At 60.4% G+C, this 25,347-nt stretch overlaps 2 protein-coding genes across 3 annotated transcripts in view; one reads left to right on the forward strand and one right to left on the reverse strand.

Annotated features, from left to right (window-relative positions):
• Nucleotides 1–4,732, forward strand: part of SGSM2 (small G protein signaling modulator 2) — a 49,047-nt gene extending 44,315 nt beyond the window's left edge. The window contains exons 18-23 of the mRNA XM_031934284.1: nucleotides 165–254; nucleotides 424–506; nucleotides 801–910; nucleotides 1,685–1,781; nucleotides 2,809–2,976; nucleotides 3,205–4,732. Coding sequence (XP_031790144.1) covers nucleotides 165–254; nucleotides 424–506; nucleotides 801–910; nucleotides 1,685–1,781; nucleotides 2,809–2,976; nucleotides 3,205–3,293 — 637 coding nt within the window. The 3' untranslated portion in view covers nucleotides 3,294–4,732. The remainder of the gene's footprint in view (nucleotides 1–164; nucleotides 255–423; nucleotides 507–800; nucleotides 911–1,684; nucleotides 1,782–2,808; nucleotides 2,977–3,204) is intronic.
• Nucleotides 4,733–8,054: 3,322 nt separating this feature from the next.
• Nucleotides 8,055–25,159, reverse strand: MNT (MAX network transcriptional repressor). 2 transcript variants are annotated; one of them, XM_023184774.2, is made up of 6 exons: nucleotides 24,659–25,159; nucleotides 18,943–19,522; nucleotides 18,334–18,375; nucleotides 18,097–18,208; nucleotides 11,893–12,085; nucleotides 8,055–11,686 (listed from the first exon to the last, which is right to left on the reverse strand). In XM_023184774.2, the coding sequence occupies exons 1-6, from the start codon at nucleotides 24,729–24,731 to the stop codon at nucleotides 10,920–10,922; spliced, it is 1,767 nt and encodes a 588-aa protein (XP_023040542.1). In that variant the 5' UTR covers nucleotides 24,732–25,159; the 3' UTR covers nucleotides 8,055–10,919. The 2 variants fall into 2 exon arrangements, with proteins under 2 accessions (XP_023040542.1, XP_023040543.1); XM_023184775.1 differs by lacking the exon at nucleotides 24,659–25,159 and adding an exon at nucleotides 20,376–21,021.
• Between the last annotated feature and the right edge of the window lie 188 nt (nucleotides 25,160–25,347).

The following is a 25,347-nucleotide window of genomic DNA, read 5'->3' on the forward strand; positions in this document are numbered from 1 at the left end:
GTTCCTCTGAAAGATGAGGTCCGGAAGGTGCCCTGCTCCTCCCTCCTGCTCCCGAATCACACTTGGCTCCCCTGCCTGGAGAGCTTCTTCCCTGCAGCACCCCTTCCCCGCCTCTCTTCATTCTTAGAGGTCACCAGACCTCCACTTCAGCTGCCCTTCTGCAGGAAGCTGTCCCTCATCCCCGCCCCCGCGGCCCACGTACCAAGCATGACGGCCTTGTCTCTCCCTAAGTCCCGAGTGTCTTGGGAGGGCCCGTGGGTTGTTTCCCATTGTCTCCCTGTGGGGGGTGCACGGTACATGGCTTAGGGTCGGGGAAAGGCTGACTTCCGGGTGGGCGGCAGGTGGCTCTGGAGGCCTTTTCCCCAGGGATCGTGAGGCAGGGAAGAATGGGGCACAGCCACAGTGACTGCCCCTGCCTTTCAGCTACGTGTGGGAGCACCTTGACGTGGGCTATGTGCAGGGCATGTGCGATCTGCTGGCCCCTCTCCTGGTCACCCTCGACAACGGTGAGGGATGGGGGATGAGCACCTCTCCCGGTCACCCTAGACAACAGTGAGGGATGGGGGGACGTGGGACTGGGCGCCTCTCCCGGTCACCCTGGACAATGGTGAGGGATGGGGGGACGTGGGACTGGGCACCTCTCCTGGTCCCCCTCAACAACGGTGAGGGATGGGACGTGGGACTAGGCTGCAGAAGCTGGAGAAAGGACAAGAGGGTGGCCAGGTCTGGAAGAGCAGGAATGGGAGCCAGCCCTGTCCCGAGTCTCCTGCCCTGCCAGCTTTACCCCGGTCTCCCCTCAGATCAGCTGGCCTACAGCTGCTTCAGCCACCTCATGAAGAGGATGAGCCAGAACTTCCCCAACGGGGGTGCCATGGACACCCACTTTGCCAACATGCGCTCCCTCATCCAGGTGAGGCCGGTTGCCACCCATGGGCACGGGAGCAGGCAGTGCTAGGCTTGTCCATCGTCCACAGGAAGGCTAGGGAGCTTTTCAAAAACATACTTGACATAGAAACTTAATTTCTTTCATTTTAAAAGACATGGTTTTGACCGGGCTAGGCTGCTCAGGCCTGTCATCCCAGCACTTTGGGAGGCTGAGGCGGGCGGATGACGAAGTCAGGAGTTCGAAACCAGCCTGGTCAACATCGTGAAACCCCACCTCTACTAAAAATACAAAAATTAACTTGGCGTTGGGGGGCGCCTATAGTCCCAGCTACTCAGGAGGCTGAGGCAGGAGAATCGCTCGAACCCGAGGGGTGGACGTTGCAGTGAGCCGAGATTGCGCCACTGCACTCCAGCCTGGCGACAGAGCGAGACTCCACCTCAAAAACAAAAAACCAAAACCCATGGTCTCCATGTTAGAAATTGAGGAGTGTGTGTGAATTCTCGTGCCCATGAAAGTTCTGGCGAACAGGGGTTGCTGATGACATCAGATACCCAGAAAATCGTATAACCCTAAAAATAAAGCAGCCCTGAGAGATGGGTGATAGGAGGGGTAGCAGGGAGCAACCCAGCCTCCATAAGGAGATCCAAGGGGGAGAGAGTGCACCGCGGGGCACGGGGCAACAGACACACCCACTGCCAGGTCTGGGGATCGCGTGCATCCCTGGGCGTGAGCGGAGGGTGAGTGGTGGCCAGAGAGGAAGCATCGGCTCAGGGCTCTCCCTTTTCCCACCCACATAAGATCCTGGACTCAGAGCTGTTTGAGCTGATGCATCAGAATGGAGACTACACCCACTTCTACTTCTGTTATCGCTGGTTCCTGCTGGATTTTAAGAGGGGTAAGAAATGGGTTGGGTCATGGGGCTGAGGTTGGGGCAGTCCCCAAAGCCAACAGTTCTCAATCCTAAGCGGACCTTGGAACCACCTGGGGAGCTTTAAAAGACTACCAGTACCCTGGGCCCCACCCAGCCCCAGACTTACTAACTGTGGCTGCCTGGGCCTATGTGTTCTTAAATGCTCCCTGACAGACACAGTGGCTCATGCCTATAATCCCAGCACTGTGGGAAATCAAGGTGAGAGGACTGCCCAGGAACTTGAGACCAGCCTAGGCAACATAGCCAGACCCTGTCTTTAATTTCTAAAATAGAAAGAAAAAATTTGGCTGGGTGCAGTGGCTCATACCTGTAATCCCAGCACTTTGGGAGGCCGAGGCAAGCAGATCACTTGAGGTCAGGGGTTCGAGGCCAGCCTGGCCAACGAAACTCCATCTCTACTAAAAATACAAAAATCAGCCAGGCGTGGTGGCGGGTGCCTGTAGTGGAGGTGAGGTTACAGTGAGCTGAGATTGTACCACTGCACTCCAGCCTGGGCAACAGAGCCAGACTCTGTCTCAAAAAAAAAAAAAAAGAAAGAAAAAATTAAAAAGAAAACAAAATCTCCCAAAGTGCTGCCAGGGTTGACAATTATAACTCTCATAGGTCATGGTTTGGGGAACTTTTTTCAAACCAAAGCATTCCTGAGCACCAAGATGGGAGGCCTGTGACGGAGCTGCCCGGCTGAAGTGCAGGCATAGAGTCTGTAGGAGCTCAGTGTGCAGAAATTACCCAAGAAAAGGACGGGGCCTTGGTATGGGGTACAGAACCCCCATTCTTGAGCCAGGCTGTGTCATGGAGAGAATCCCAGGACTTTGGCTCCTGAAGCTCTGACTCCTCACCTGGCTCCATTTAATAGAGGCCCATGAGCAGCCAGCCAGGCCAGCCAGTGTCAGCCCCAGCCCCAGCCTCAGCCCCAGCCCCAGCCTCAATCCCAGCCTTAGCCCCAGAATGCGGCTGGGACAGGTGAGCAGCAGCCGCTTACTATCCCCAGAACTGCTGTACGAGGATGTGTTTGCTGTGTGGGAGGTGATCTGGGCAGCCAGGCACATCTCGTCGGAGCACTTTGTCCTATTCATCGCCCTGGCCCTGGTGGAGGCCTACCGCGAGGTCATCCGCGGCAACAACATGGACTTCACCGATATCATCAAGTTTTTCAACGGTACGAGCTGCTCCAGCCATCCCGGCTGCCGCCAGCAGGGGTGTGGAGGCCCCCACCTGTGCCCTGCACACAGTTGGAGGGTTCTCAGGAATTCTGGGGGCCCTTCCCCAAAGGCAGGGATGTCAAGAATCTAGCAGAGCAGATGGAAACAGAGCAAGGTAGTCAGCCACCTCCCAGCCTGCTGCCCTTTCTCTGGGCCTCCCTACAGCTGTCCGTGTTTCCCCCCAGAACGCGCTGAGCATCACGATGCCCAGGAGATCCTGCGGCTCGCTCGGGACCTCGTCCACAAGGTGCAGCTGCTCATAGAGAACAAGTGAGCTGGGGCCGGGAGGCAGCAGCCGTGCAGAGCCTGGACCTTGGGCGCCTGGGCTCCGGCAGGGAGAGGCGCAGGGGAATCACCGCCCAGACCGCCCCAGCCACCAGCCGACCCCACCTCTGTTCCTGACAAAGTGACTGTGAGCCTGGGATCCGACTCCCGGCAGTGCTGACCCCGCAGGGCAAGCCAGGGGCCAGGATGTCCTCGGATCAGGGCCGGGATGGGAGCGGCCAGCCTCAGGGAGCAGCTGCCTTGGGGGACATACCTACTCTACTCCCCATGATAACGGGCTATAGTGGCCTGGGCCCTACTTAGCTGGGATGGCAGAGGGCGAGAGGCTCTGTGCTGTGTCCCGTCTGAGGGTCCCTTTGCAGCCCCAATATATTGTGTGTGCACCAGCCCCAGCTGGAGCAGCCAGAAATGCTGCCGGTTTAGGCATATGTCCTGGGTGCAGGAGGCCTGGGTCACCTTCAGGCCGCTCCCCTGAGATTCTAGGGCAGTCAGAAGATGTGGGCCCTGGAAGGGAGCAGCCCACCTCAGCAGCACTGCCACTGCCTTTGGCCACCTGAGGTGACCCCCAGGCCTCGCGGCCCTGTACGGTGTACCTCTGTGTATCTGTACAGCCTCACTCCTGCCACCCCACCCTTGCGTTCTGCATTAGGTACTTCTCTGAAAACCACGTGTAAGTGACGCTCTTGCCAGTGGACGATCTGGAATGCGACCGGAGCACTTGCTCTGAGGAATGCCAGGGTGACTGTGTAGGGGAGCAATCTGGTCACAGTCTCCTCTCAGGGACAGGCCTCAGTTCTGGGGCAGCCCATTATCTGTCGCAGACATCTGCTGCGTCCCTGGGGCTGGGGGAGGCAGGGGATGCATGGGTGTCCCTTCTGTCCCTGGTGAGAAGCAAAGCTAGCTCCGCCTTCCACATGCATCTCAGGATGCCAAGAGGCCTAGGCACCCAGAAACCCCCTTGGAGGAGCTGTGTCCACGGGGGTGCCAGGAAGGGCATAGCTCCTGCCCCCAGGCCTAGGCATGCTGCTTGCTTGGCCATCCCCACTTCCTCCTCCACCCCAACACATGCAGGCTAGGCCTTGCCCTGGGACCTGGAGGCCCTGCCTGGGGCTGGGCCTGTCCACAGCCAGCAGTCTGGCAGACTCTGCATTTGAGAAACATGACAAAGGGCCCCACACCCTTCTGCACCCAGGACAGCCTGCCCAGCCCAGCCCTGCCCCCGGGCATTGCATAGCCTGTCTGGGGGCCACACCGTCCCATTGTCCATCCTTGTGGTCCATGAGTCCTCGGCCTCCACCAAGCACGTGTGGCCATCGTGTGCCTGCCTTAGTAACTCCGTGGTTTTGTGAGGAGCAGAGTGCGTATGGTTTTTGCCTCAGAAACTATACTCTTCTGTGTAACAGACCAATAAACAGCATTTGTCAACACAGACGCCTCTGGGACTGGACACTGAGAGACCACATGCCTTCTTTAAGCTCCACAGCTGGCCAGCCCCAAAAGGCGAGGACAGCAAAAAGTACTAAAGTTTCCAAGAGAGAGGTACTCCAGCCGCCAGTCTGGAGGGTGTGGGCTGGTCAGGAAGTCAGGGTGATTTGATAGCCAAACCTCAAGTACTCAGCACCCTTCAGGGGACCTCACCCCAGAGTCATGGCCCCATCTCACGATGACCAGTGGCCCCTCTAGCCTGTGGATGAGAGAAGGTCCCTGTCCCATCCCTACCCCCTGCCTGCCCTCCTGACCAGGCTGCAATGAAAAGCTGGAGCTTGACTATGCCACTGCAGCCGGTGGCGACGGAGCTGCCCTGTGGGCGTGGCTCTCACCCCCTGAGCACTGTCTGAGAGGCCTGAGGGGAGTGTCAGGAGGAGTCAGACCCTGCTGAGCTATGGACAGGCCCAGCTGTAACAGGTCTCCACCTCGCTTCCTGCCCTTCCCCAACCAGAGTGCTACTGGTCCCATCGTCGATGGCTCCAGGGAGAAGACACCAGTCACCCAACATGTTTTCTGTTCTAGAGGACACTGGCTTCCTGGACATTAGGGCCTGTTGTCCACTCACTCAAAGCTAAAGACCCCAGCCCATGATCCTAGCAGGTTGAACCCAGCTTTATTTTATATATATGTGTGTGTGTGTATATATATGTGGAGAGAGAGACAGACACGGAGTCTTGCTGTCTCTCCCAGGATGGAGTGCAATGGTATGATCACGGCTCACGGCAGCCTTGAACTCCTAGGCTCAAGCAATCCTCCCAACTCAGCCTCCCAAGTAGCTAGGGCTACAGGCGCACCACCATGGCTAATTTTTATATTTTTTTGGTAGAGGCAGAGGCTCACTATGTTGCTTAGGCTGGTCTTGAACTCTGGCCTCAGGCAGTCCTCCCACCTTGGCCTCCCGAAGTGCTGGGATTACAGGCTTGAGCCACTGCACGTGGCCCTGAACCCAGCTTTTAGGAAAGAATACAGACTAGTGGCCAGAGCTGCCCAAACAAAGAAACCAGTTGATGCAGAGCTCTGGGGCCAGGGAACTTGATGAGCCCTTCCGGGGAACACCCCCCACCTGCCAGCTGACTGTTGCCTGGAGGAATCAGAATTCCCTTTGCTGCGACCACCTAAAGGGAATTTCACCTAGCCTGGGAGTAACCCAGTTCCTTCACACATTTCCATCCTGCCCTACTCCCCCAGACTACTGGAATGGGATCCTGGGACCAGAGGGAATCCCGAAGCCAAAATCATGGGACAGCCGGGGGCAGGAAGAGCAAGCAGCACAGTGGGCTCTCGAAACACCATCTCGAGGAACCTTCGCACTCTGGAAAGTCAGGTCTTCCTCTTACAGAACAGGGGCTGGTAAACGGACGTACCTGGATTCATACTTGATCCTGACCACAGGCCCCTTTCTTACAAGCTTCAGCTGAGCTGTGGGTGAGGGGGAGCTTTGAGTACAGCTTCTGCCTAAAGAGTTAGTGACAGCCCTCAGATGACAGCCAACTCATCACTGCCAGGGGAGGGTCTTCATTTGTGTTCCCAGTGGGCACAGGGCCTGGCACGGAGTACGCACCCAGGAAGGGTTAACCCTCACCCTACCTCTTCCCTAAAGCGGCACTAGTGGGCTAGTGGAAGTGACCCAGCTCTTCCGGGAGCTACCAGCAGAGGGAGCCCGCGTCTCACAAGTGAAAAGGGCAGTGGGGAGGATTCTGGATTCAGAACTTTCATTTTAATGTTTTAATTTTTTTTTTTTTTTTTTTTTGAGGCGGAGTCTTGCTCTGTCGCCCGGGCTGGAGTGCAGTGGCCGGATCTCAGCTCACTGCAAGCTCCGCCTCCCGGGTTCACGCCATTCTCCTGCCTCAGCCTCCCGAGTAGCTGGGACTACAGGCGCCCGCCACCTCGCCCGGCTAGTTTTTGGTATTTTTTTAGTAGAGACGGGGTTTCACCGTGTTAGCCAGGATGGTCTCGATCTCCTGACCTCGTGATCCGCCCGTCTCGGCCTCCCAAAGTGCTGGGATTACAGACTTGAGCCACCGCGCCCGGCCTTAAAAATTTTTTGAGACAGAGTCTCGCTCTGTCTCCGGGGCTGGAGTGCAGTGGCAGGATCTCAGCTCACTGCAGCCTCCGCCCCCCGGGTTCAAATGATTCTCCTCCCTCAGCCTCCTGAGTAGCTGGCACTACGGCACCACCATGCCCGGCTCATTTTTGTATTTGTAGTAGAGACGGGGTTTCGCCATGTTGGCCAGGCTGGTCTCAAAACTCCTGACCTCAGGTGATCCGCCCACCTCAGCCTCCCAAAGTGCTGGGATTACAGGCGTGAGCCACTGCACCCGGCCTGAACTTTTTGAAGTCAACCGTTCTCTTTCAGAGAACAGGATCCAAGACACCACTCCCTTCCTCAAGGGTAACCCCTACCCACCCCACCTCAGGAAGAGACACAGAGTCTGTCTCCCCTGCGGGGACTGGGAGTCAGACAGGTACTGTCAGGGTGGAAATGAGAAACTGGGTCCCTCAGCCAGCCTGGTCTCCAGCAAGGCCCAGCTAGTGGCTTCCTGACCTCACTCCCCACACCACCACCTCCCAAGACAGCCTGCCCAGGGAGAGAGGACAGCCGCAGGGACAAGGGGCTACCAGCCCGGCTGAGAACACGGCTCTTTGGCCCCTGACCTCCAGCCTCTTCTCCCCCTTGTTCCTGTCCCTTAGAGGACAGCTTTATGGACTCTCCGACTGACCTGTCATAACCACACCCCAAGCAGCAGCTTCTCTGGAAGCTCTCACCCTCCGTGCCCAGATCCTGGGGCAACTCCCCTGTACCTTTTTTATCGGATCCGAGTCTAGGACTGGCCCCGGGTGCCACAAAGGGTGGCAGATGCTGGGTGAGAGCTCTGTACCCAGTGGAGAGGTCTGACTGCAGCTCCAGCGAAGTCTCCAGCTAGCCGTGTGGCCACAAGTCACTGGGCCACCTCAATCCTGTTTCCTTATCTGCCAAAATGGGGCTAAGTCTTGCTTATTTACTTCACTTGGCTGTTGAAAGATGAAACAAGATAATACTTGTAAAATGGTCTGAGGAAATACGAAACTGCAGAAGTTTCAGACCGACCAGAACTGGCATTTTCAGAGCGGCGGAGGCACCCGGTCAGAGCTGCTTGAGGCCTCCGCTGGGCAGACAGGGTTGAGACAGGTGATCTCGCCGCTCCTGCCGCACGCTTCCCCACAGGCCTCTGCCTCCTTTTGCAATAAAATGACCCAGATGCTGCAGGCTGGCAGCTCCATCTCAGGTTTCAGTGCAGGTTTATTTCAGTTTTATATTTTATTCCAGGCAAGTGCTTATTACATGGATAGTATTCATGTCTCGGTAACTAAAGTCTTGGAGCATGAACAGCCACTAGAATACAGTTCAATAGTAAAAATACAGTATGTACAAAATTAGGGTTTTTGTAGTTTTTGTTTTTTTTTTTCCCACACAGCAGATGTATCCAAACACATAAAAATCTCTACAGTCTGGGGTCGCTACAGTTTATATTTCAGGAAACAGAGACAGAGTGGCCGAGTCCTCACTGTAAACAAGGGCCACCTCTTTGGGGGTTGGGGGTGGGACCCTGGGATAGGGGGAGAAGCAGCTGTTTCTGGAGACAGAAGGGGTCATGGTGACCCCCAAGTTACCCTCCAGGCATTCCCTGCCTTTGGCCCCCCCCCCCAAGGAACCAACCTCCCCCTCTCCCGGAGGTAAGGACTCCCAGCCAGTGAGCCACTCTGAACATCAAAAGGTAAAACACGCATGAGAGGTAAGATGTGTGTGTGTGTGTGTGTGTGTGTGTGTGTGCGCGCGTGTGTGTGTGTGTGTGTGTCCCAGGCTGGAAGGGCTAGGGAGGGAGTGGCAGGCGGTCCCACAGGGTGAGGACATACGTGGTCCTGACAGCTCTCAGGGGGAGGCGCCCAAGGAAGGGCTGGGTGGTGGCTGCCCACTTGGGCACACAGCATCACAGCGTTCACAAACGACAACAAGAACAACAGCAACACCCATCGTCACTAATCTGGACAGTCATTCGGCACTAGATTTGCAGGCCCCCACTGCTGGGGCACAGGGACGGGGAGGGGCAGCGGGTGGATGATGAGGTATCTGTGCAGGCCCGGGAGCCACTGGCCTCAGGATGCAGGGAGAGGTGGGCAGGCCGAGGGAGGGGCGAGCTCCACACACTGACCGTCCGGGGGGTCAGGCCTGCCATCGCTGTCACAATGGGAATAGCAAAGCTGGCTCTCCCAGAGCCAGGGGGTCTGGCGGAGGTGGCTGTGCTGGGGTGGGTACAGGGCTCAGCCTCTGAGGGTGGCGACCTGGTTTGTAACTGTCCCTTTACCCACACCAGGAGAGAGAAATGAGGAAACAGTCCCCTGGGAGATGTCCAGGACCAGGAGGGAATGGGAAGGGAATTCTTAGGCATCTAAGGATTCTTTATTTCAAAAGAACATCTATTCAAGACCTGTGCTGACCTCCTCTGTGCCTGCAGGGCACTCCAGGAAATCCTCAACTCTGTCCCCTCCCTCCTGGCCCCCTCGCCTGCCCAGGCCCCTGCCCCAGCCCATCAGTGTGAACTGCACACCCAGGGACGCTGGCTTCCTCCCGCTACACTGAAAGGCCACTGGTGTGTGTCCAGGTGGGGAGCGGAGCGTGTCTGACACAAGGCCACTTGTCATAAATATCCACATACAAGGAGAGGCCAACGCAGGCTGCCCAGGCAGAGGCAGAGGAAGCCACGCCCTAACACGGAGCCCTTGACTCCTGCCCGTTCCACGTTCAGCCCTGTCCTTGACCCAACACAGGACCTTTTCTCAGAGAAAGGTGGTGCTGCCCAGCAGCTCCCCAGGGAGGGCCCACTCAAAAGTGCCCCCTGGAGAAGGTGTGTGTGGAGGGGATGGAAGGACACAGGGCTGAAGCAGAAGCAGCAGCCCTAGCTCCGGCCCTGTTCTGTAGAGGCCCCCAGGGTTGGTCTGGGGACAGGCTTAGGGCTTAGCAAAGCCACTGCGTTTTTACCTTTCTGATGCCTCAACGATGTGGCTTCTATGCTCCTGGAAACAAGACCAGCTGCTGGTCCATGTCTCCCAGACTGCAGGAGGCGCCCAAAGTCCACAGACCGCCAGGCCCACCTGTCCCTCGGAGGAGTGCCCAGCACTCAGCAGAGGTCAGAGATCAGGGGCTGAACACAGGACAGCGCCCCTCTTTGCTGCCTTCTGGAAGCCAAGAGCCAAGCCCAGAGCTAGGGACTGGGGACAGATGCCCAGTGGCTCTCGTCCCATCCAGACCCAGGCTGCAGGAGACAGGGGAGGGGGCAGGACAGCCGAGCCCTTCCTTCCCCACCTCAGCCTGCCCTCCTGAGGCCCAGAGCCCCCTGGCAGGGCTTGGGTTGAGGACACAGGAAGCTTGGCAGTGGCTGGGTTTGGTTTATTGTTGGTAGAGAATCATTTTAAGTAGTTTCTACGGTAACGAATCACAGTGACTGCAAATGGGTCAGAGAACCCCAGGCTGGGGCCCCACCTGTCCGGGTGGGACTCCAGACCAGCCACTTCCTATGATCTGTCACCTGTACTCAGAGCAGGGCCCCTTATCACCCCAGTCCGCAGCTTTCTGGGCCAAGTGGCTTCGGTTCTGCTTCCCCCATTTCCCCTGCAAAGACCTGGGAAGAAAACACTGACGCTCCGGAGGAAAGCCGGGGCCTGGGCCATCTCACCAGACAGCAATAGCAGCAGCAGCAGCACAGGAAGGTGGGGCAGGGCAGGGGAGAAGTCAGCGAGCGTGATGTCCACATCGCACTGATTTCCAAGGACAGGGAGGGGAAGCAGGAGCGGCGCTGGGGCTGGCACTGGGCCGGACAGGTGGCACGTTCCACCAGAGTCTCGCATTTTCTCAGAGTCATCTTACCAAGTCCTAGTGCAGCAGGGTAGCCCCCTGCCCTATGCCCAACTCTCTGGGTGGCCCTTCCCTCCCTTGGCTCAGAGTCTTTGCACCCCCTTCCCCTAGGAGGCCTGGGGGTGGGTGGGGGGGGCGGGCCTGGGCCTGGCTGGAATGTGTGGAGCTGGTGGGTGAGAGAGTGGGGGACAGGTCCCCCTCCCTGTCCCCACTGGGGGCCTCCGAGTGGCCTCGTCCTCAAGCCAGCTTGAGCGTGCTGACTGGGAAGGAGGGCATGGTGACCATGGTCACAGGGTTGAGCACGGTCTGGCCCACCAGCTGGGGGTGGTGCACCACCTGAGCCCCCACGGCCGGCTTCGCCATGACAGTAGCCGGGGGCCCCAGGCCGGCTGTGCCGTTCACTTGCTGGTGCGAGAGGGTGTGGGCGATGTGGCTTACTGCCACGGGCTGGCTCACGGCCACGGGCTGCGGGTACAAGGGCAGCTGGGAGCCCAAGTGGGCCACATGGTTGAGGGTGGCAGGGTGCACTGTGATGTGCCCAATGGGGGGTGTGGCAGGCGCCAGCTGCACAGCAGGGCTGGGGGCCGAGGGGGCGATGTGGGCGATGTGCTTGCCGCCTGGCCCCTGCAGAACGTGGTTCACAGTCTGGATGACTGAAGCGTGAGTGGTGGCTGTGTGGGCGATGACCGTGGAGCCACCCCCAGCCGTTGCCACCAGATGGGCCGGAGCTGGCACCAGTGTCTGGGCAGGGGCAGCCGGTGGGGGAGGAGGGGCTGGCAGAGGGGTCTTCTGCTGTGGCTGCTGCTGCTGCACGGGTAGGTGGGCAGGAGACAGGGCCACGGAGTGGGGGTGAGGGTGCGGGTGTGGAGGCAGAGGCGCAGGGGTGGTGCTGGGGGGTGGCAGGGTGGACTTCAGCAGCTCCGGCTGGGGACGATGGCTCAGCTTAGGTGGGCCCAGGCCCGCCCGGTCCTCCTCCATATCCTCGTCTATGTTGTCCTCACCCTCTGTGGGGAACATGGGGCAGGAGCAGGTCAGAAGGGCGGGGGAAGCAAGCGGCTGGAGGAGGCGTAGATGCTCATGGGGGCGTGGGAATGTGATGGGGCTGGGACGGGGGCCATCTTTTCTAGTAGGCAAGAGCCTGGCCAGGGAGGCTGGAATTTGACGTGTAACATCTGAGGGCTGTGGGGCCAGCGCGGGGGCTGGGGCTCACCAGAGGCGGTGGAGGTGGAGGCCTGGTCATCCTCGGGCTGGCCCGTCTGCCGCAGCACGCGGTCAATCTCCAGCACGTCCATCCACTGGCTCAGCTCGTGCTTGAGCTCTGCCAGCCGCTGTTGCGTGGCAATCTTCTCTCGCGCCAGCCGCTCCATCTCATGCTCGTATTCCTTCTCCTTCCTCTTCAGGGACTGGGGTACAGAGTACGGGACAGCAGAACACCCTGAGCAGCAGCCTTGGGGCCCAAAGTCCCCACAAACCTCTCCTATCAGCTGGCCCAGAGGCAAGTCTGTGGCAACCAGGGGACCCAGCCTGACGGGGGCTGCTGGAGACCGCACCTGTCCTGGTCCATGCCCCTGCCCGGGGGGCCCAGCGTGTGTGGGCTCGCTCCACTCCTCCCAGGGAGCGTGGGCTCTTGGGACAGGCCCCACTGGAGCAAGCTCAACCAGGCGTGCGGGTCCTTCCATGTCCTCCACAACTCATCCTCAGGGCTTCTCTGCCTCTGGCCCCATCCCTCCCCCAGCAGCCTATCCACTTTCCACACTTCTGCTCGGTCACTGATGCCATGAGCTACCCCCTACAGAACCCCAGGATCCTCTGCTTCGACCTCCTGGTTCACTTGTCTCCCTGGTAACTTCAACATCCTTGGAGGATGACCCAATAGGCGGTGACATGACCTCACCCCGTCTCATCTCCAGGGATTGACTCCTTCCTGGCTGCTGGTCCGCACCTGCTCCCTGACCTCCTGGACGACCCTCCACTGTGCGCGATGCTTCTCGACAAGGCTCCACTTACATGCTGCTCCCTCCCCATCACCCTGCCCACTGCCCTGACTCCCTGAGCTGAACAACCCCCAAGCCTAGGAATGTGCCCCCGTCTACACCTGTACTTGGGCTAAACGGATCCATGAGAAATGGCTCTTGCGTCCCATGACCCAGCTCCCCTCCACACTCAAGGTCTTTCCTGTGCTCCGACCTGACACTCTTTTAAATCCTACTCTTTTAAGTCTCACAGACCTCCCTGCTGGCAGCTTTCTGCCCAGGCACGTCATAACCGCTGTGTCCACCAGCAATGCCAACACGTGTCCTTGCTGCCTTCCGAGTCCCTTTCTTGGCCTGCTCTTGAGCTCCTAGCTTCCCAGGCTTACTGGTCATGTCCAGGTGCAGGGCCCACGGGCTCTTCACATACACAACTCACCAGCCGGCTTGGTTTTCCTCTCTGAACCCTGTCTGCCCTCATCACACGTGGATCCTCCTCTCCTTACCCCCTAGATCTTATCTGCCCGTGCTCCAAGACCACATCTGAGCCCCTACCTCCCCCACTGTCCTTCTGTATTTCACATCCTCCTGCCTCCAAGACCTTCCGGGCACCGCACCATTTTTTTCCAGGCTGGTTTGCATTTGGGGTAGATTTTTGTTTTATTCCCCTCCCCCACTCTTCCCCAATTTTTTTTTTTTTTTAACTGTTTGTTTTTTTCAAACAGTTTCGCTCTTGTTGCCCAGGCTGGAGTGCAGTGGCATGATCTCGGCTCACCGCAACCTCTGCCTCCCAGGTTTAAGCGATTCTCCTGCCTCAGCCTCCCGAGTAGCTGGGATTACAGGCATGCGCCACTGCATGTGGCTAATTTTATATTTGTAGTAGAGACAGGGTTTCTCCATGTTGGTCAGGCTGGTCTTGAATTCCCGACCTCAGGTGATCTGCCCGCCTTGGCCTCCCAAAGTGTTGGGATTACAGGCGTGAGCCACCGCGCCCAACCTACTGGTGTTTTATCGTTGATTCTCCGTCAGCCCTCACCCCTGGTTCTCGTCTTTCTTGATCAACATCTTTTCTTGCCTCTGTCCCCTTCTCTCCCTATGTCTCTCACTCTCCTCCAACCTGGGGGGCAGTGGTGTGTAGGAGAAGCCACAGGCCTGAGAGTCTATCTGCTCTCCTTCCTGGAGCCCAGAGGCAGGAGAAGGGGGTGCAGCCCCCTAGTCCCGAGGAAAAATAGGGTTCTTCCCACTCCACCCCTCCCTTTCTCCTTGCACCAGGACTGGGCCACTTCTGGTGGGCAGTGGGTCCCAGATCGGCTCACACTAAGAACGTAAGAACTGCAAACAAAATTTCTATTAAGTTTTGTGTCTCAGGGAAAAAAAGGGGGGATGAAATGAGAAGAGCCCATCTGCCTGGGCAGTAAATACGAGGCTGTCAGATAGGACTTCATCAGGAACCGGCTCATACAAAGTCTCTCACATATATATGTTTTGTCTTTCCGTCTCAACACACACTGTCCCTGTCCGAGCTGTGAATGAAGGTGAGGATGGCTGCAGAGTCTGTTTAGATCCCAGAGCCCACGGGCGGCCAGGAAAAGCTACGCACAGGGTGCTGACTTGACCCCAGGGGAAGGATCTGGAAGGGTGCTGTCCCGACTCCTGGTGACCATGTTCCTTTCCATCTCTGTCCTGTCTCTTCCCTGAATCACAGGGAGAATGACAGTAACCCATTAGACCCAGGTTTCCCTGCTTTCATCCCCTAGGGCGGGGGTCCCCAAACCCCAGGTACTGGTCTGTGGCCTGTCAGGAACAGGGCTGCACGCAGGAGGTGAGCGGCGATGGCACAGGACCACCTGAGCGCAGCCTCCTGTCACATCAGTGGGACATTCGATTCTCACAGAGGCAGGAGTCCTCCCGTGAACTGTGCACCCCGGGAGTCTAGGTTTCCTGTGCTCCTTAGGAGAGTCTGACTAATGCCTGATGGCAGGTAGAACACTTCCATCCAAAACCAGCCCTGCCCTCCCTCTCCATGGAAAAATGGTCTTCCAGGAAACGACTCCCTGTTGCCAAAAAGGCTGGGAATCGCTGCGCTGGGAGCACTTTCGCTGTTCTGTAGCAGCTTTTCCTGACCAGGCCTGGCAAAGTCTCCAACCCCACCCACCAGTGAAGCCAGCTTCCCACACCCTCCTGCACAGATTTCTGCCCTCACCAGTGACAGGTGTCTCTAACCATTAGGGCCTGCAACACATAACCCAGGTAGAGAGCCCTGCTCTGTACTGGCCTGAAACCTGGCAGCTCGACACTTCTGTTGCCAGTCCCAGGCCACACACAGCCCGCTCTGTCATTTTGGACTTAACAGTTTCTCTCCATTTTCTGCTAGGAAGACAGTAGGAAACTCCCTTGCCCCTACACACACACACCTGTGTGGCTCTTCTTTTTTTGGAGACAGAGTGCCGCTCTGTCACACAGGCTGGAGTGCAGTGGTGTGATCTTGGCTCAATGCAACCTCTCCCTCCCGGGTTCTGCGATTCTCCTGCCTCAGCCTCCCTAGTAGCTGGGATTACAGGCATGTGCCACCAGGCAGGACTAATTTTTGTATTTTTAGTAGAGACAGGGTTTTGCCATGTTGGCCAGGATGGTCTCGAATTCCTGACCTCAGGTGATCCGCCCCGCCTCGGCCTCCCTAAGTGCTGGGATTATAGGCGTGAGCCACCCTGCCCAGCCTGCGTGTAGCTTTTCACCTGGCTCTGAGGCTGTATCAAGGGGCCCTAGGTGAGTCAGCTCTCACTTGAACCTGGCTGCTGGGGGCTGGAAGCAGCAGTCCTGAACTCAACCCACCTGTGGGCAGGATAGAGTTCTAGGCCAGGGAGTGACATGGATCAAAAGCTTCCTCTTCTCACCTAGTCCAGTTCTTCACAGGCCTAGAGGCCCCTGCAAGATTTCCCCAGGGTCTAACTTTAACCCACATTGCTTCATTCTAAACCCATTTCCTTTCTGTGACTACCTGGATGCAGAGTTTGGTACCTATTTTTCTTGTCTCTGTCCACTTTTCTGTGGCTGTCTTCAAATCTTTGACCACCTCTAAGCCACTCTGGATTCTGGCTGGGGACCACTGCTTTCTTCCCACAGCTTCCTGCTCTCAGCATACAAACAAAGCCCCCCCCCCGTCTTCACAGCCCCACTGGTCTCTCCAGGACCAACTCTTGACTCTGCCCATCTCTGAGTGACAACCCTCCTGACCATGTTCGTGTTTGTTCTTAGAGACGGAAGTCTCACACTCTGGCCCAGGCTGTCCTCGAACTCCCTAGGCTCAAGCGCTCTTACTGCCTGGGCCTCCCAAGTAGCCTAAGCTGGGACTCAGGTGCGAGCCACCGTGCCTGGCTTGTTTCCAAAAACCATCCTGTTCCCTCCTGCTGGGCTGCACCTGGGCTCCTGGCCGCCACTTGGCTCCGTCCCACCCAGACTTATCCTGCAGCTCTCAATGTCCTTTCCTCGGGAACAACCACCCTCCCTCCTCAGAACAGTTCCGGTCGCCCGGTAGAGTGACCTGTTCATCATATGCCACAAGACCCAGCCTGGGAGAGCGTAGACCCAGGCTTTTTTACTTGCTCGCCACCCATTGCCCAGAAGCAGAGACTTCGCTAAAAGCATCTCAATGAATAAATGGTTTGTAGACAGGCCTTTGAGTTTCCTGCTTCTGTGACCAGCACCAGAATGGGTGTCCTTTCTGGACAACCTGGGGCCCACCCCGGCTCCTACTTCAACGAGCCCAGCAACTCAAGAGCTTCCTTCTGCGGCTGCCGCTGAGTCTCCTTCCGATTCATTTCCAAACCCACATGTTACGCAAGGCGCCCTCTGCAAGTAGTATCTGCAAAGAGGAACTCGCCATGCAGTCCTTCCTATTTCTCAAAAAAAAAGCTACATGAATGTCGGGATTGCCGCGAAGTGTCTGCATGAACACCCTCAGCCAGCCCTGCGACTAAGCTACAACCAAGCCCACGTTCTGCAAAACCATTCCAGAAATAAGCCACCGGCCTGTCGCGGCCGCGGGGCCCCTCTCCCGCTCGGCGCCCCGAGGCCCCGCCCCGAAGCACGCGCGCACCCACGCGGCCGCGGCTTCCCTTCGTCACCCTCGCCAGCCGCACCGCCCTCCGCAACTCGGGAGCACCGCCCCCGCCCGCTACAGCCAATCCGCGAACCCGGCTCCACCCCTCCCGGCTGCCCGGAAGCGGCCTGGAGGCGCGCCAGCTCCGCCCCCTGGCCGGGAGGGCGGGCGGAAGGGCGCGTTCGCGGGAGGCGGGGAGGGAGCCGCCCGCCTGGAGCAGTCGCGAAGCAAGCAGCGCCTCCGCCCCTCCCTCAGCAAGTCAGGCTCCGGTTACCTCAGGGCCGTGACCCCGCGGTCGAGGCCGGGGGAGGGGCGGCGCCCCGCGGCTGGCTTCTCGCGCGCAGGACCCTCCTCGCCACCCCTCCCACGGGGCCCGTGACCCCGCGCGGCCCCCGGAGCTTCCTCAGGGGGTGGACAGGGAGAGTCCCGACTCGCCGGCCCCCAGCCCCACGCGGGCTGGCAGCCCAACGTCCTTCCATCCCCAACGGCTCCCCGTCTCGGCAGCCGCCGGCCCATCCCCCACAGCCTCCGGCCCGGCGCGCGGAAGCCCCGCCGGTTTCCAAGGAAACCGAAGCTCAGGCCGCCATGGCAACTGCCTGACGTGGCGGCGCCCCCGGCCCCAGCGCTGCAGAGGGAGCGACGCCCAAAGGGAGGAGACGCGCAGCCGGGAGGGCCCCGAAAAAAGGGACCCCCCTCCCCCGTTCTTAGCCCAGGAGGAAGGAAAGCGTGACGTGTTTCAGGCTCGGCTGCTCCGGGGCTCTTTGCCGCCCAGTCAAATCGCAGTTTTCCCCGCCCCAGGCGTAACCCCACACTCGGGCCGTGGCGTCTCCACACGCGCTCCGAAAGGACCTTCCTCCTCCGGGGCACATGGAGCTCGGCCCGCGCCGCAGCGTGGACGGGGACCACACCCAACCCTCCCCGCAAACAGCTACAGACATTCGGGCGGAATCTGGGCTCCCGCCCAGGCTCTGCGGCCGGGGAGGAGGCGCCGGGCCGCCCCATGCCCTTCTCTCCGGCGGCTTCACCGACACGCGCGAACGGGAGCCGCCACCGGGACTCGCACCAAGCGTCACGGTGCGCGCCCCACGGCCCCCGGGACACCAAGGCTGCGGGGGCTCGGGAGCGGCGGGGGAGGGGAACCGCTCCCTCCCCTGCGCACGCGCGCCCTCGCGGGCAGGGAGCCCCGCTGACGTCAGCCGGGCCATGTGCTCAGCGCCCGCGTGGAGGCGGGAGGGAGGCGCGGGGGAGCAGCCGGGGCGGGAGGGCGGGGAGGGGCGCGGCCGGGGGAGGGGCGGCGGAGGGAGGGCGGAGGAAGCTGCGCGGCGCCGGCCTCCGGGCCCCATACCTGGATGTACCGCAGCGCCGTCCGCAGCACGCTCAGATTGGACGTCTTCTTGTCATCCACGTTGGGGATGTTCCGCTTCAGGGTCTCAAAGCACTCCTTCAGATGGGCCCTCCTGGAGAGAGGGGCGAGCGCCGGTCAGCGGTGCCCGGGGCAGGGCTGGGATAAGGGGGAGGCAGGGCCCGGGGGAGCTGGGGCCGGACCGGCGGGGCCCGGGCTACACAACGCACACACACACACCTGTTCTTCTCCAATTTGTTGTGGACTTCTCTGGTTCCGATCCTGAAACCCAGACAGATAGGAGGCTCAGGGAGGAGGACTCGATGAGACGGCCTTCCTGATGACCCGCGCCGCCACCCCCCGAAATTGCCACAGGCTGTTTGTCCCCAGCATTGTCTCAAAGCAGCATGGGAGATGTTCGCCCTGTGCCATGCTGCGCCCACTCCCTGGAGGGCACATCTGTGCTCATAATCACAACCCCTGTCACCCTCCGTCCCACCAGGAGGGAGACGGGAGGGCTCCTGGGACTCAGAAGCAGCCGGTTGACCCCCGCCCTCACCCAAGAGGCCCATACTCTGTCCAGAGGCCTCGGAATGCCACAAGCCTCAGCCTTGGAGGGCGTTAGAAAACACAGAAGCCTGGGAACGGGGGGTAAGGGGACATTCCTTCCCAGGATAGAGATGGGCACAGTGAGGAGGTGTTCAAATGAAGGGGGCACTTCTAGGCTGGGGAGACAGGACACACCTCTGAAGCCCCAGCCGGGGAGGGTACCTTGTCCTGCACCCAGCTCAGGGGATGGGCAGCTCTCCTATGCATCCCAGCAGCCCGACCCTGCCACACCCCACTCACCCCCCTGGCCTCTTCTTCTGTTCACTGGATTTGACTTCTTCAGCTGGTGCCAACTTCAGGGTCCCAAGGGTGGGTGGGGGCGGCTGCTGGGGGGCCAGCTGCGGCTGGACTCCAGGGTGTGGTGCTATGGTCAGGATCGGCGTGGGGAGGGGCTGCAAAGGCTTGGGGCTGCCCGTGGGTGGAACGGTGGTCTTCGAGTCCGGCAGTAGGGGCGCAGGGGTGGGCACCTGCGGCCTGCTGGGCAGGGGGGCAGGCTCCTTAATGCTGAGTCCAGGGGTGCTAACCAGGGCCGGCTGACGAGGCGCCAGGGGCAGAGGCTGGGCTGCCGCGGGCAAGGGTGGGGGTGGGGGTAGTGGCTGAGGGGAGTTGGTCACCACAGGAATAGGAATGACAGTCAGTGGGGCAGGGGTGGCAAGTGGGGGTGGGGGTGCGGGCGGGGGAGCCGGCGGAGACAGAGGCAGGGGTGGTGCCTCAATGCGGGGTTCCTCCACAGGTAGGGCATGTGCCAGCCTGGCCAGGCTATTGGCCTTCTTCTGCTCCTGCTCCCGCTCCCGCTCCAAGCGAAGCCGCTCCTGCTCCTCTACGCAGAGAGAACACAAGGGGGCGGTCTCAGCAGGGCCCCAGCACTCCAGTCCTAACGAGTACTCCGACCCTAGCCCCGTCAGTACTCAGTGATACCCCTGCTCAGCGAGAGACTCCACAAATAGCCCACCAGTGCAGCCAGGCACAGGGGAAAGCGCAGGGGGCACAGCAGTGAACAAACCGAGCAGACCTGGTCCTGCCAGCAGGGAACAGGACGACAGTCACGGGGGCTGACAGTCCAGGCTGCAGGCAAGACAGGTGGCCGTGGAAGGGAAGGGTGGAGCAGAGCTGTCAGAGGGTGCTGCAGGCCACCTGCCAGCCTGCAGGGTGAGGAGGAGGGCGGGTAAGGGCAGCAAGGGTCAGGAGCCACAGGGCCGAGGTGGGAGAGGCGGGCAGAGGCCCAGCCACCCAAGACTTCGCACCAGAGAAGGGGGTGTGCTGACAGATCCCAGCTTCCGTGGAAGGCGTTTAACAATGTTCACCAAGCACCTTCTAGAGGGCAGGCAGTGCCTGCGTGGCACAGATGAAGGCAGTGAAGCTCAGAGAGCAAAGTGATTGGCTGCAGGTCCCACAGCAAGCCTCCTGACCCCTGGAGGACACCTGCCGTGCTCACAAGGAAGTGCCTCGCACACATTCACAGTCCCTGGATCGTCACAAGGGCCCCACGTCACATCACAGGCAAGACAGGGACACCACCCTCATTTCACACGTGGAAACAGCCCAGCACTCCTGACTCCGAGGCTGGGTCCCAATGCCTGTTTTCCTCAGGGACCATTCAACACACACACTGAGTCCCTCTCTGACCCTTGTCTTGCCGTAACTCATTTCTCCGAAATCCCCAACATCCCCACCATCAGCAGCAGCAGCGCCAGCACGTCCTGTCCTCCAGGCCCAACGCATCCTCTGACATCCTCAGTGACACCCGCTCAGCCTGAGACACCACAAATACCCAAGCAGTCCAGCCAGGCACCGGGGAAAGTGCACCTTCCTGGTTCTGGGTGAGAGAGGGCAGCTGAGGAGGAGGAGGCACAGCAGCGACCATTTCTCCCAAACAAGAAGAGACTGGGCTCTTCCGTAGGGGCTGAGCAGGGCAGTGCACCCCACCATCCGCTCAGCATCTCTGCTGAAAGCCCAGCAGGAAGGCAAGGCCCACTCAGGAGGTGGCTGCGAACAGGGGAAGGGGAGGCACCTCCATCTCCAGCCTGCCCTGTCCTCTCCCAGGCCCCACCATTCTGGTTCCCTGGCTACGGGGCTGGCCCAGGCCCTTGGAGTCTGCCCTCTCCTCTGGCCCCGGATGCCCCGCTCCGCTGACGAACGCAGCAGACAGCTCGGGCTGGTGGACACGCCCCAAACACCTGGGCAAGGGGTGGCGCAGGGGACTGGAGTCGGCCAAGGCCCCTGAGGAGGGGAGCACCCGCCTCCCACACTCTTACTGGCTCAGAGGCCTCAGAAAACTTGAGGTCTCAGGCCCTTTGGCCAATCAACAACTGGAGTGTGAGCCAGGCCTGCTCCCAGCCCAGCCCTCCCGAAGAGGGAAGAGGCCGAGGAGGAAGCGGAGGGGGAAGCGTCCTGGGAGGGGAGGCCTCAGTGGTTTCCCAGCAGCCAGAGTTCAGGGGCTGGGCCAGCCAGCGGGCCTCTTCCAGATCTCCCTAGCCCTTCGGGAAGGGGCGATGCCAGGCCGGTGCAGGCCTGCTCCAGTGCGGGGCACTGGAGGTTACCTTAGGTTACCGCCCGGGAGAAAACCAGCCCTGCGCTCCCGCTTCCCACAGACCGCACTGGCCAAGCAGCCTGCTGAGTTCCAGTGACAGGGCCCTTCTCAGTTGGGCGCAGCCTCAGTTGTCCCCAGCCCCTTCCCCTACCCCAGGAGAAGACTCTGGATCCCGGGGCTTAACACAGCCCCCACGTCCATTCCTTTGGCTGACAGACCTAACTTTTCATTGGCCTTGAGACCTGTGCTCCACTCTCTATAGGCAGAGGAACGATCAGGGCCCTCCCTGAGTCACAAGGACAGGTGGGACCCTAGAGTGCAAGCCAACCCCCATTCCCCATATTTTAAAGCAACTCAAAGCTCACCTGGGAGGTAGCAACATCCTTCTCACCTGCCCTCTCTCACCCAGAACCAGGCAGGTACACCTCACAGGTGCCAGGAAGGGCCCAGTTACACCTGGAGCAGCATGAGAAAGTTCCAGGGGTGGTGAGGAAGAGGAGCTGCCCGGGGCCAGATCCAGCCCACCAGAGCTTCCTGCCCCTTCCCACCCAGCAGCAACCCTCTCCCTGTGCACTGGAGAACCGCCAAACTGGTGGTGGCTGGTGCTCCCTCAGGAGCATCCTGCGCTTAGGCTCTTTAAAAGAATGTTCTGTGCATCCACCAGACAGTGCGCCCCCTCACATGCCTCCCTGGGCTCCCCCCAGAAGCTGCCCCCAAAGAATATAGCTCTTCTGCAGTGACCCAGGGGCCAAGGCTTCAGCCCCCACTCAAGAGCATGGGCAGTGTGCTCCCTTCAACCTTCCCAAGCGACTATGGCCCAGGCGCTCTGCAGGCACAGGGCTGGGGTGGAGGAGGCCACACTGGTGGGCCCCAGCAGCCACAGGAATTCTCCCATCTGCTCGATGAACAAGGGCTTGGTGTCTAAGGCAGGCCCAGGGTAAGCCTTGGAGAGTTGGTCAGGAGCCTCTGGACGCTCCAGCCAGCTCCCTCCAAACAAGGCAGAAGAGTTGCATCTGAGCCACCTCCATGAACACTGGGAATGACCATGCCAGGCCCTCCAGCTGGGCACCAGGACAGCTCTGCCCTTTCCTCTGTCTCTCACAGGCACACACGTCTGCAGGGTCCTCATGTGAGCAAACTGGCTGGTCTAGGTCAGAAACCCATGCTTGCGGTTGAAAGGGAGAATGGACAAGAGGATCCCTGTCCAGAGCTGGTCCTAGGTCCTGGGAAAGCGTTCTGGTCAGCAGGTTCATCTACCATGTCCTTCCCTCCCGTTCGCCCTGCCCCAGCTCAGAGGACGGAATATCAAGAGGGAGAAGAAAATGAATTTTGGAGGTGAAACTGCTGGGACCGGTTCTGGCCACCTGTACGTGAGTTTTTGAGTAGATCTGGCTTTCCGCACCTACTCGTCTCCAAAGACCTCTGACCAACACCAAGAAGCGGTGACCAGGCCGCTGAACTCGGCCTAAACAGTGGGTACTCGAACTGCAACGTGTTGGTGGCGGCAGCAGATGACTTAGTCTCTCCGAACCTTGTGCACGGTCTTCCTCTGACCCCTGTGCCCAAACGTAGGGCATTCTTGGTCACCACGGGCACTCTCCACTGCCAGACCCTGCTCTGGACCACCAAGGCAACAGGCGGGGAGTGTTGGTGACGTTCCCGCCCATCACTTCTGCAAAACCCAGGCATCTGGGTCTCACATATCTCCAGTGACTCTTGACCTTGAGAGGCCGGTCGCCCCGACTAGGCCGGCGGCCCCGCAGCTCCCCCGCCCCTTGCCCGCTGCCGCTCCCCGCTCCCCCCCTCACCGCCCGCCGCGGCGGCAGCACACGGCGGCGCGCGCGCACACAACACACTACTACCTCCTGCATGACTCATCATTGAAGCAACAATAGGCAGAGAGAAAGGAAAGGAGGGCGAAGCACTCTCTCTACCACAACCAACCCTGCCGGGATTCTGGGGGGCGGGGAGGGCACAGGAGTCCCCGGGTCCTGCACACACACCGTTCCAGAGCCGAGGCTCTGGCAGCACCCTGGAAAAGGGAGGTCTTTCCCCCCAGCCCCTCTGCAGCACCCTGAAGCCAGGGACCACTAACAGGGCGCGTGAAGATAGGAGTCCTTAGTCTCTTCCCTTTAGAGGAAGCGCCGAAGTTTCTTTCTCAACCTGGCTCATTCCAGCGTGGCCCCAGGTGATGCCAGGGGGCATGGTTGGAACGTTTTGGGGATCAGTGGAAAAATGTGAGCTCTAAATGTCTCGTCGCCCTGCGATTCTGAGGATTTCCCTTGCTCTCGGGATCAAATACAGGAGGTTAGGGGCGAGAGCCGACAGGTGAGCTCGGCTCCTCCCTCGCAGGGCAAAGGCTCTCCCTGGGAGGTGCCCAGAGGCCGGGACCCGCGTCCGGGCCCAACCCAGCGCAAGGCCCCTTGCCAGCCCCGCCCAAGCCCCGCCCCCGGCCGAGCGCGAGGCGGTGAGGAGGGGCCGGGCCGCACCGTCCCCAGCAGGAGTGTCCCCGGTGCACGTGGTCGGGGGCGGAGCCCGTCCACGTCACCACCCGGTGTAACCAACGGGCTCGGAACGCAGGCACACGCAACATTCCAGGCGAGAGCGGGTTTGGAACGCGCAGACACGCCACATTCCACACCGGCTAAAGCGGGGCGCAACGAGGGGGACCCGGGGGCTGCCCCCCAGCGACCCGCGGGCCATTTCGCAAACGCCCAAGTAGCCCGGCTTTCACCCAAACCCCGGACGCGCGGCCCAGCCCAGCTCTGGGAGGCGGGGTCAGGCGGGGCTGGCCAGGATCATAAGACACGCGATGTCATTTCATTCTGCAAAGGCCGCCTCCGCCCCAAGCGGCGCGTAGATCTGCCGGGAGCGCCCCCCGCACCCTCCCCACGGGGCCAGGGAAGCCGAAGAGCTGCTCGGCGTAGAGTAGTCCCCACCCCCACTCCGTTACACACACGCCCACTCGTGTGCTATACACACGCCCGTGTACACGTCCGTTCATCTGCTTTTCCCGAGGCTCACATCACACATCCCCCGTGCACACACGCACGCACACGCGAGCCTGCCACCCCCACGCAACACCATTCCTCACCCCACCCCCCGGCTCACACATCCTCAGTGCCACCGAGGGCTCCGCTGGCCCACGCAAAAGCAGCCCCCCACGGAAGGGGCACAGGAGTGCCAGGCAGCCGGGGTGGCGCCCGCAGGAGCCAGGTCCCTCGCTGCATGTTAATGACTTCATTAATTAATTTCACTGCCCACATCACCCCTCCCCGGGCGGCGGCTCTCGCGGGGAGCCGTGCGCTGCCAGGCTCCGCGGGCCGCCCGGGAGGGGGCCCTGTCCGCGGTTTCGCGTGGGTTCGGGGACCGGGGTCACTCGCTTCCCCTTCCCCGGTGCCCCAGGGGCCCAGCCCGGCCGCTCACCACGTGCTCTCTGTTGTTGCTGCGCTTGCCATTCCAGGAAGCGGGCCGCCTCCAGTAGCGTCTCTATGCTCATCGCGCCGAGAGCTGCCGGGGGCGCGCCGGGGCCGAGGCTGCGGCCCGCGAGCCGGGCACAGGTCAGGCTGGCGGGCAGGCAGGAGGGAGGGATCACCTCCGGGGGGCGACAGGGCTGGGCGGCGCAGTGCACTCCGCAGGGAAGAACGGGGGAGCACGGGGAGAAAAATCAATGTCTCTCAAAATATTTGCAAAATATAAAATTGCAAATTTAAAAAAATGGGTGCAAAAAAAAAAAAAAAAGGCGGCACTGCCTCTCTTCTTCCCCTCCCTCTCTACCTCCCTTCCGATGCCTCCCGCCCCGCGGCCCCCGGGAGTCCCGCCGACAAGAAAGGGCTTTGCAACAAGATGGCGAGGAGGCACCGACACACACAACAAGGGAAGGAGCCGCGCTGCCCCCGGCCGCCGCCCCCGCTACTACACCGGGGCCACAGCCAAAGCCCGGACCGGAGCCCCCGCCCGCAGGGCCGCGGCGCCTCGCGAAGGGAGGGGCGGGTCCTGCGCTGCTGGCCCCGCCCACTGGAGCCGGCGCGCGCACACGTGGCCCGGGCAGGGAGGGAGAGGTCAGAGCCGGGAGTGCGCGCCGTGGTTCCGCTTTCCAGCTGGCCCCGCCCCTG

Source organism: Piliocolobus tephrosceles, chromosome 16 (genome assembly GCF_002776525.5).
Source record: "Piliocolobus tephrosceles isolate RC106 chromosome 16, ASM277652v3, whole genome shotgun sequence".
Lineage (NCBI taxonomy): Eukaryota > Metazoa > Chordata > Mammalia > Primates > Cercopithecidae > Piliocolobus > Piliocolobus tephrosceles.

What these genes read in the sequence shown, in the direction of transcription:
- MNT (XM_023184774.2), bottom strand. Translation starts at nt 24,731, where the DNA reads ATGAGCATAGAGACGCTACTGGAGGCGGCCCGCTTCCTGGAATGGCAA. An exon ending in GCAACAACAGAGAGCACGTG is followed by an intron (nt 19,523 to 24,658) that starts GTGAGCGGCCGG and finishes CTCTCTGCGTAG; the next exon opens with AGGAGCAGGAGCGGCTTCGC. An exon ending in CAGAAGAAGAGGCCAGGGGG is followed by an intron (nt 18,376 to 18,942) that starts GTGAGTGGGGTG and finishes TCTGGGTTTCAG; the next exon opens with GATCGGAACCAGAGAAGTCC.